Source organism: Phaenicophaeus curvirostris, chromosome 29, assembly GCF_032191515.1.
Source record: "Phaenicophaeus curvirostris isolate KB17595 chromosome 29, BPBGC_Pcur_1.0, whole genome shotgun sequence".
NCBI lineage: Eukaryota > Metazoa > Chordata > Aves > Cuculiformes > Cuculidae > Phaenicophaeus > Phaenicophaeus curvirostris.
In genome coordinates this window covers 1,005,376-1,015,917 of record NC_091420.1, presented here as the reverse complement: position 1 = coordinate 1,015,917, position 10,542 = coordinate 1,005,376, and the positions used below count along the sequence as shown (strand labels likewise).

The window sequence follows — 10,542 nt, the reverse complement described above, 5'->3', positions numbered from 1 at the left end:
CCCCTCCCCTTCATCCCAGTATCCCCCCCACACCTCGTCCCAGTATCTGCCCCCCCTCCTCCATCCCAGTATCCCGGTATCCCCCCATCCCAGCATCCCAGCATCCCAGTATCCCCCCCACTCCTCATCCCGGTATCCCCCCCACACCTCATCCCAGTATCTGCCCCCCCTCCTCCATCCCAGTATCCCCATATCCCCCAATCCCCCATCCCAGTATCCCGGTATACCCCCCCTCCTCATCCCAGTATCCCCTCCACACCTCGTCCCAGTATCCGCCCCCCCGTCCTCCATCCCAGTATCCTGGTAGCCCCCTAGTCCCAGTATCCCTATATCCCCCCACACCTCATCCCAGTATCCACCCCCCCCCCAATCCCAGTATCTCGGTACCTTTCCCCCCTACTCATCCCAGTATCCTGGTATTCCCCCCCATCTCGTCCCAGTATCCCAATATCCCACCCCTCCTCCATCCCAGTATCGCGGTATCACCCCCCTCCTCCGTCCTAGTTTCCCAGTATCCCCTAATCCTCCATCCCAGTATCTCAGTATCCACCCCCCATCCCAGTATCCTGGTATTCGCCCCCCACCCCTCGTCTCAGTATCCCAGTATCTGCCCTCCCAGTCCCAGTATTCCAGTATCCCCCCTCCTGGTGTCCCTTCCTTCCCCCCAGTACTCCCTCCTGCCCCCCCATATCCCACCCTGTCTGGCCCTCTCCCCTCCTTGTTATCCCATTATCCCATCCCAGGATCACCCCCCTTCACCCCTCTCTTTGCCCCCCCCCCCCCCCAAAACCAGCAGAGCCTGGGAGGAACGCACCGAGCACCCCAAAAAGGACAGAGGGGTGCACAGCCCCAGCACCCCAAAGAGATGGACAGGGTAGGAGGGGGAACCTGCAGCCCCCAGCCCCCCAAAAAGGGCACATGGTGATGCTTGGGGCAGCCCCCAGCACCCCAAAAAGGGACACATGGGGCTGGAGGGGACACATGCAGCCCCCAGCCCCCCAAAAAGGGCACACGGTGATGCTTGGGGCAGCCCCCAGCACCCCAAAAAGGGACACATGGGGCTGGAGGGGACACATGCAGCCCCCAGCCCCCTAAAAGTGACCTCCTCATCCCGTTTGCAGCAGGGACACCCCAAATCCCATCCCGCCGCCCTCCTCTCTCCGGGCTGGCACGAACCCCTCGCCTCGCCCTGGAACGCGCTGCTCCGTGACTCAGCGCCCAAGCACGGCCTGCGCCTCCCAGCCCCCCCAGAAACCAGCACCCGTGCCAAACTGGGACCAGTGCCAAGCTGGAACCAGTGCCAAGCCAGCCTGGATGCCGCTGGTGGCCGAGGAACCCAGGACCCTGACCCCACTCCCGGAGACTAGTGGCCCTGCGGCCGCATTTGCCACCTTCCCACTGCCCTAAAACCACTGGGGACCCCAAAACCCAAACCCCCTTGGCTCAGCTCCTCCTGCTGGGGCAGCTGAGGGACCAGCGACAGCACAAGGTCAGATAAATCCCATCCTGCACCACAAATCCCTTTTGGGGTGCTGCACCCACTTCATCTGGCACCGTGCATCCTTTTGGGGTGCTGTACACATCTCATCTGGCACCGTGCATCCTTTTGGGGTGCAGCACACACATCATCTGGCACCGTGCATCCTTTTGGGGTGCTGCACGCACCTCATCTGGCACTGTGCATCCCTTTTGGGGTGCTGCACACACCCCATCTGGCACTGTGAATCCTTTTGGGGTGCTGTACACACCCCATCTGGCACTGTGCATCCCTTTTGGGGTGCCGGGGGAACCCCAGCCTAGCTGGAGGCCAGGCTCCACCTAACCCCCTTGGTTTCTGTGCCTGGAGACCTTGGGGAGCAGCCCTGGCTTGGGTGGCTGCAGCTCCTGATCCCAGTTTTCCTCCTGCAGGAAAAAAGCAACTCGCAGAGCATCCCCGGGAGCCCGGACAAGGATTTGGGGAGCTCAGACAAGGATTTGGGGAGCCTGGGCAAGGATCTGGGGAGCCAGGAGAAGGATTTGGGGAGCCCGGACAAGGATCTGGGGAGACTGGACAAGGATTTGGGGAGCCTGGACAAGGATTTAGGGAGCTCAGACAAGGATTTAGGGACCTCAGACAAGGATTTGGGGAGCCTGAACAAGGATTTGGGGAGCTCAGACAAGGATTTAGGGACCTCAGACAAGGATTTGGGGAGCCTGAACAAGGATTTAGGGAGCTCAGACAAGGATCTGGGGAGCCTGAACAAGGATTTGGGGAGCTCAGACAAGGATCTGGGGAGACTGAACAAGGATTTGGGGAGCCTGGACAAGGATTTGGGGAGCCCGGATGAGGATTTGGGGAGCTCAGACAAGGATTTGGGGAGCTTGGACAAGGATTTGGGGAGCTCAGCCAAGGACTTGGGGAGCTCAGACAGGATTTGGGGAGCCTGGACAAGGATATGGGGAGCCTGGACAAGGATTTGGGGAGCTCAGAAAAGGATTTAAGGAGCTCAGCCAAGGACTTGGGGAGCTCAGACAAGGATCTGGGGATCCCGGACAAGGATCTGAGGAGCCTGGACAAGGATTTGGGGAGCCCGGACAAGGATTTGGGGAGCCCGGACGAGGATTTGGGGAGCTCGGACGAGGATTTGGGGAGCCTGGACAAGGATTTGGGGAGCTCGGACAAGGCTTTGGCTCCGGCACCTGCCAGAGGAGAGGAATTTCCTGCAGGGCTTTGATCCAGTGGCTGCGCGGGGTCAGCTGGGGCCGCCCCGAGAGCCAGAGGAGACTTGGCCACCAGGATGGAGCCAGCACCGACGTGGCACTGGGATGAAGGGAAAACACTGGGATGAAGGGAAAACACCGGGAGCTGAAAGAGAAAATCCCAAAGCAAAGAAATCCCATGAGAAATCGCTCCCGGCTGCCTCGTTCCTAAAGGGAATCTCACCTCCCCATGGGATGTTTCCAACCAGCCCCAAACCCCACGGTTGGGGATGTGATCAAAGTGTGTTTTCCTCTTTCCGAGCCCATTTAAGTTCCAAAATGCCCCGTGCTGGGAAGCAGCCAGACTGTATCGGTGTGCGCCGCGAAGCTTTGCTTGGGAATCGGATCCCAAGCATCCCTGGATCCTCCAGATTCAATGAGGATGGACCACAACGCGGGGGGGAAGGCTGGGCGGCTGTTTTAAATGCAAGTTTGGATTTGGTACCTAAATAGAAGGAAATCTTCTCCAACTGCCAGGAAAAAAGCTTGGGAAGAGGACGCTGTGCAGAACAAAAGCCAAGAAAACCCAAAAAAGTGGATGAAGGAGGGGAGGAAGAGCACAAAGAGCACCAGGAGGATGGAAAGAGGCACGGCCGCTGCCCCCCAGGTTCGTTAGGCGATGCTGTTTATTGTCAGTGAATCTAGGGCAGCAGAAAAGGGGGTTCAGATAAAGAATAAGGGGGTAAAACCTGAACATCAGACCCAAGCCTCAGGGATGGGGGGAATAAGGCTTCGGGTGATTCTCGGGGGCGAAGCACCTTGCACCTCCTCTGCCTCCCAGGGCAGCGGGGATGGCAGAGACCGATGCCTCCTGCTCCACGAGGAGGGAATGTGGTAAAAGCTTTGGGTTACGGGTAGAATTCATGGTTTATTTCCACGTGGCAGCGCGCTGAGCTCGCTCTGTACAGGATGGAATCCGCTTTGGGAGCTGGAGTTACAAAAAAAGAGAAAAAGGATCTGTGCAAACATCGCAGTGCTAAAGTTACCCCCCCCAGCCCCGCGAGCCGGGGAAGGGAGCGACCACACGGAGCGTGTCAGTTAGTTACGGAACCGCTTAACGTTTCGCTCTTTAGCCCTATTATCAAAAAAATATCATTTTAATATTCCTCAGCCTAAGGTCAGTTTACGTGGCTCAGCAAAATGGAGCCGAGTTAATTCGATTCAGCAGAACAAGAGGTAGTACAGAGTAGCTTTGCTCAAGTAGAAAGAGTTATCGCGGGGGGGGGTTGTGTCCACGAACGGCTGCGGCTTTACCTCCCGGCGCGGCGGGATGCTCTTTGTCCTCTCTACTCTCCCCACGCCGACGGTTATTGCTGGGTGGGGACACTGACCTTGTTTCTCCTCTCGATCGGGGCCGACCGGATGGTTTGCGCCCAGTATTTCTGCAGGAAACAACTCCAAACCACTCAAGCACTGGGAGCACCCCCTCTCCATCTCCCTCCCACCCCAAGAAAGAGTTAAAAATAACAGTTGAAAACCAGAGTGGCGCCCCTGGGCACCCAAGGGGGCTGAGTTCAACCCAACAAAATCCCAGTCGAGTCCAATTCCAACCAAACGTCGCTCAGTACCAGCCAAAAGGAATATAAAATAAAAACAGTGTTTAAAAAAAAAACCAAACCCCAATAATCTGTCAATTAAAAGGTCTGTGACATTCAAACTGGAACCGCTGGGGTGGTTTTTTTTGCTCGATCCTGGGCGGTCGGCGACGACGGAGTCCGGCTGGAGGGACCCGCTGGGGGCTGCTCCCCGTGCGCCTTCTGCGAAAGCTTTGGTCTGGGTCATCGGATCAGCTCAAAGAAACCCCCCGGCTTCCACCTTGTGCTCGGAGCAGAGCCCTCCGCTAACCCTGGGCCCCCTTGGCAAAAGAAACCTCTCGCAAAGCATCCTCCTCCCTCTCCCAGGGGCTCCAGGAGGGAGGCGCTGGTTTTTCTTGCCCCCTCTCCCCATCTCCATCGCCTCCATCACGCCAGCCGAAACCCATTTCTCAGCCCGTTCAGCCAAATCCCTGCTCCTTCCTTCCAGAAACAGGGAGAGGAGCACGTCAGGGGAGTTAAAAAAAAGAATATTTTCTATCTCTTATTGCATTCCCCATCTTTCATGGGTCCCACGAGCAGCGGCGGGGCAGGGCGTTCAGAACCTGTGCACCAGAGCCTCCCGCTCCTTGCGTTTCATCTCCTCTTTGTAACAGCAGGAGCAGAAATTCCCGGTTTCGGGATGGCCGTAAAAACCGCAGTTCGGCTGCTTGCATTTGGTCTGCTGAACGTTATAGAGGACTCGGCTCTTGGCTCTGTCGGCCGGCGTTCCCTTCGGAGAGCCGTCCTGCTCGAGGGGTTCCCTGTAGCCGTTGCTGTGCGGGGGGAGGCAGGCGGAGCCGTCGCACTCGGACGGGAAGGCAGGGTGGACATCGGGGTCCGCGGGGGAGAATCTCCCCAGGTGGGAAGGGCTGGTTTGGTAGGGGTTGGGGCGCGCCTGGCCGCAGTGCCTGGGCAACGTGGCGTAAGGAGGGAGGTTCCCGCACGAGCCGCCGGCTACCTGCCGCCTGCTGTCTTGGTAGCCGGGAGGATGCGCCCCTTCCACGCTGTTGGCCATGGAGGGTCTGGGAAAGGTGAAAACACCCGAATAACCGGAGGGAAAAGCTGCTATTTTAGCGCCTACGGCCAGATCCGGGGTCTGGATGGAGTACGTGGCGGGAGGCTGAGGGTACGTGGGGTTGAGCATCACCTCCTCACCCTTGTGGGCGTTCACCTCCGGCTCCGGCTTCTTAGCAGGGGCAGCGTTGCCCAGCGCCTTCTTTTCCGCCTCCTTTTGTTTCTGCTCAGCCATGAAGCGCTCCTCGGCATCCAGAAGGTACCGCTGGATCATCTCCTCCTGGTACTGGTGCCGGTTGCTGGTTTTGAGCTGCCCGGCGAAGATGAACTTGCGCTCTCCCTGCATGGCAGCTCGCAGGATGCTCAAGCTCAGCCGGACGTCGTTGCTGTATTTATACGGATCCGACGGCTTCTCAGGGGCCGCTTTCCCCGGGCAGGTTTTCTCCACAGGAGCTGACAAATCTCCTTGGGAAGATTCCTCCTTGCTGCCTTTCCTCGTCTTCAAGGATCCTTTCTTCTTCTTCTCCAAGGTATCTCCCTGCCCGTTGCTCACACCTCCCTTGACCGCCTTGCCGTGCATCAAGCCCCCCATGTTCTTTTTTAGCTTACTTCCCAAAGTCTTGCCGAAGCTGCCCAGCTTGTTGGCCACCGAGTCCGCTCGTTTTTTATCTTTTTCCTTCTCCTTTTCTCGGTCTTTCTTTGGTTTCTCCTTGTCCTTGCAGCTCCTGCTGCCGCCATTGCTCGCGGAGCTGCTGCAGACCGACTCCTTGTCCGACTCGCCCGACTCGGCAGCGGAACGAGCGTCGTCGCCCGCCGAGGCCGTAGGGGATTCCGGCTGGGCCAGAGGCGCCTAGCGAGAAAGAAAACACAGAAATCAAAGTCCACGCAGCTCCTCAGATAAGGATTTTCAGGCTGAAAAAGACATAGAGACGTAGGCAGTTGCTTGGAGAACAGAGGGGACAATGTTCAAATATACTCAGCGCAAGACGTCCCCGGCAGCCATCCCACAGATCCATAAATGTCTTAAAGCTTCAGGGGAAAAGCCAAGGAAGAAGAGGGTGGAACTGGTGAGAAGAAGGCAGTAAATTCCCCCTCTGGTCACCAACAAGTGTGGTGAACGCAGCTGGCACCTGTTTCCCCAGGGTGATGGCATCTTCCATGCCTTCACATCAGGGAATCATGGAAGGATTTGGGTGGGAAGGGACCTCAAAGCCCATCAGTCCCACCCCTGCCATGGGCAGGGACACCTCCCACTGCATCAGGGGCTCCAAGTCCCATCCAACCTGGCCTTGAACCCCTCCAGGGATGGGGCAGCCGCCACAGATTTGGGCAACCTGGGCCAGGGCCTCCCCACCCTCACAGCAAAACATTTCTCTCCAAGATCTCATCTCAATCTCCCCTCTTGCAGCTCAAAACCCTCCATCCTCTCCCTGCACTCCCTGATCCAGAGCCCCTCCCCAGCTCTCCTGGAGCTCCTTTCAGCACTGGAAGCTGCTCTAAGGTCTCCATGGAGGCTTCTCTTCTCCAGGCTGAACAACCCCAACTCTTAGCCTGGCCTCACACAGGAGGTTCTCCAGCTCTCGCATCATCTCCGTGGCCTCCTCCGGACTTGCTCCACCAGCTCCAGGTCCTCCCTGTGCGGAGGACTCTGGTTCGTACCTCGATAACAGGTTTGTACCTCAATCTGGCCAAGACAGAGCTTGGTTCCAGCATTCCCAGGCGAAGCTCCTGCGAGCTGCTGGGTAGTTGAGGAGAGCACAACCCAAACATCACCATCCGAGCTGCTATAGAGATGGCACCACCACGGTTTCAGACAGACCAAAACCAGCTCCTATTTAGGTTTGAGGAGTTTCCTCCTTAAAAAGGGAGGGGAGAAAAAAACCTTCACGCTGTCACAGTCGCCACCACCATCTGCCAGCGCACGACCATGGAGATTTGGGAAGCAGACAGCGTTTTCCTGCCAGGGAAAGGTCCCCGGAGAACTCCACTCAAACCGTGTGTCTCAAAGCAGCTCCTGGTGCCCATAAACCAACGCTTCGTGTTTGTCTTGGAGCCAGCAGAGCCATCTCCCCTCCAGCTGCCTACGGGCTGGCCAAGGGCTGGGCTTGGGCTTTGCAGGAAGAGTAAAAACAGGCAAAAAAACTCTAAGAAAAAAGTAAACGACTTGAGGTTTGTGCATTTATCTCTCAGGATCAGCTGTGGTCGCTGGATGCCCCGTGTGAAGGAGAGCTCGCCAGCTGGCGGCTTTGCATCTACCGCCCCGCAGAAGGGAGGTTTAAATAATTAAAGAGTAAAGAAAATACCCCTCGCCTCCTTACCTGCATGTCACAAGGCAACGTGATCCATTTAACATTCATGTAGCTGTGCAGCAAGTGCAGCTTTGCCTCCAGCGATAGCGTCACGCTAGAAGTTAAAATGAGGATAAAAACCAGTTAGAGTCAAGTTTCACTTTAATATCTGGGGTTCTCCGCTCCTGATTCCCTGGTATTTGCCTGTCGGCTTCATATTACAAAGAAGAGTTTAAGACAAGAGCATCAAGTGGTCGACAGGAGTGGTTGGACTGAAGATCCTGGAGGTCTTTTCCAACCTAGTGATGCTGCGATCAAGATGAGAGCGATCCAAAAGGTGAGGTTTTTGTAGCCTCCCAAAACTTTCAGTTAAACCCCATATGGATAAATAAGATGATTCTTGAATGCCACCATCAGGCCTGCTAGGAATTAACATCAACTCGAGCAAGAATCTTACGTCTACACGAGACAGATAACAAAAAAGCAGGTGTCGCAGATCTAAACAGAGCCGGTTTCACAATGATTCTCATCTGCACAAAAATAACTTCAGAAAATAGACGTTTTCTCAAAAATTTCCACTTGTCACCAAAAAAATAGAATTCTTTCCACTAAAACACACAGGGACGGAGCCTTTTCCGCTGGCTCCAACCCCCTCAAAGTGAGACGCTGTATCGGTAAAGCTGGAATACTTTCATCTCAGAGATTTCTAGGTTTCCTAACCCAAAGTCTGGTGAGGGATGAGTTGTTTCTAGCTCTCTGGACGCTACTCCAGGCTCAAGAGAGGGAATGCGGCGCTGCCGGCCACGATCCGAAGCACAAACAGGGAGGTGTCTGACTCCAAACTGTCCTCTCTGCTCCAGCACCCACGCTCGGAGGTGTTTGTGATCTCCAAGTCAGGAAGAGGAATGGAAAAAGACACCTCTTGTGCGTGAATCTCTATTACTCCTCGTTTCCAAGCTACAGCTGGTTTACAGCTCCAGAATTTGGAGCAATCGTGTGGGAATGAAGCTCATGAGGTGTCACAGCCCAACCCAAATCAAACTGAAATCAGGAAACCAGAAGAGAATGAAGAAATTCATCCATCCCCACCAAATGCGTTCACACTCTGAGGCTCTGGAGCAAGTCCAGAGAAGAGCAACGAAGCTGATGAAGGGGCTGGAGAAGAAGAGGAGCAGCTGAGAGAGCTGGGGGGCTTTAGCCTGGAGAAGAGGAGGCTGAGGGGAGACCTCATTGCTCTCTGCAACTCCCTGAGAGGAGGTTGTGGAGAGGAGGGAGCTGGGCTCTTCTCCCAAGGGCCAGGGGACAGGATGAGAGGGAATGGCCTCAAGCTCCACCAGGGGAGGGTCAGGCTGGACACCAGGAAAAAATTTTTCATGGAAAGGGTCACTGGGCAGTGTCAGAGGCTGCCCAGGGAGGGGGTTGAGTCCCCTTCCCTGGAGGGGTTTAAGGGCCGGGTGGACGAGGCGCTGAGGGACATGGGTTAGTGATTGATGGGAATGGTTGGACTCAATGATCCAGTGGGTCCTTTCCAACCTGGTGATTCTATGATATGACTCTACGAACTTCAACCCAGACATGAGAAACCCCCATCTGGGAATGGATCCGTGAACCCTCCAGCTGCAGAAACCAACCTGGCCAGCTTGACGTTGTCATTGTCGTCCTTTCCCCACTGCCATTCCTTCCCAGGATCCACGGCAAAGTGCACGGGGAGCAGTTTGTGCTCAGAGTCCGTCAGGGGGATCACAGCTGCATGAGAGAAAGCCCCTTTTTAATCCCTGAAAGGACAAGAGCTGGCACGTTGGCAGCCAAGCTCTGGGCACCCACCAAGAACATCAGCTCTGAGGGCAACCGGTGTCCCCAAATCCCACAGCAACCGCTCAAGCTTGAGATCATAAAAACATGGAATGGTTTGGATTGTAATGGACATTTAAAGCCCATCTAATTCATACTCCTGCCACCAACAGGGACATCTCCAACTAGATCAGGTCGCTCAAAGCTCCATTCAGCCTCACCTGGAATGCTTCCAGGGGTGGGGCAGCCACCACTGCTCCATCCAACCTGGGCCAGGGTCTCCCAAACCCTCACACAAAAACATTTCTCCCCAAGATCTCATCTCAATCTCCCCTCTTGCAGCTCAAAACCGTTCCCCTCATCCTCTCCCTAACCCAGAGCCCCTCCCCAGCTCTCCTGGAGCCCCTTTCAGCACTGGAAGCTGCTCTAAGGTCTCTATGGAGCCTTCTCTTCTCCAGGCTGAACAACCCCAGCTCTCCCAGGCTGTTCTCCTAGAGGAGGTTCTCTAGCTCTCTCATCATCTCCATGGTCTCCTCTGGCCTCGCTCCAACAGCTCCAGGTCCTCTCTGTGCTGAGGACTCCAGAGCTGGACAAAGGCTCCAGGTGGGTCTCCCAGAGTGGAGCAGAGGAGCAGAATCCCCTCTCTGGCCCTGCTGGCCCCACGGCTTTGGATGCAGCCCAGGACACAGGTGGTTTCCGGGTTCCAAGCACACATTGCAGCTCCTCTGGAGCTTCTCCTCCCCCAGCACCCCAAGTCCTTGTCCTCAGGGCTGCTCCCAATGCTGTGCTGATTTAAATCTTATCACCCACCTTGATCTTTTGTGGGTTCCTTCTGTTCCATGGACACCAGGGCAGAAAAATGGGCTTGGTCATAGGCGAGAACCAACGGAGAGCGATGGCATTTGTTGGCTGGGACTTCCAGGGGAAGGTAGATCCCTCCAAAGGGAATGGGGGCAAAGGCTGGAAAGAAATCAAAGCAGTTACTTTTCACCACAGATGAAAGAGTTAAGAGTTGTTTGTGCTGAAACCGCTCCCGAAGGAGCTGGTTGCTTCATTGAAGGTTTCACCTGCAATTATCTGTCAGCCTTAGGGAGGTGAAAAAACCCACAATCCAAAATAGACACCTATTTTACCTC

The 10,542-nt window shown here is 55.7% G+C and overlaps 1 protein-coding gene across 2 annotated transcripts in view; it reads right to left on the bottom strand.

Moving 5' to 3' along the window:
* Window positions 1–3,587: 3,587 nt before the first annotated feature.
* Window positions 3,588–10,542, bottom strand: part of OTUD7B (OTU deubiquitinase 7B) — a 41,292-nt gene continuing 34,337 nt past the window's right edge. For both annotated transcript variants that reach the window (XM_069878633.1, XM_069878634.1), the window contains exons 9-12: window positions 10,217–10,366; window positions 9,247–9,361; window positions 7,646–7,730; window positions 3,588–6,177 (exon numbers count right to left, since the gene is read on the bottom strand). In XM_069878633.1, the coding sequence (XP_069734734.1) occupies window positions 4,870–6,177; window positions 7,646–7,730; window positions 9,247–9,361; window positions 10,217–10,366 (1,658 nt within the window). In that variant the 3' untranslated portion in view covers window positions 3,588–4,869. The remainder of the gene's footprint in view (window positions 6,178–7,645; window positions 7,731–9,246; window positions 9,362–10,216; window positions 10,367–10,542) is intronic.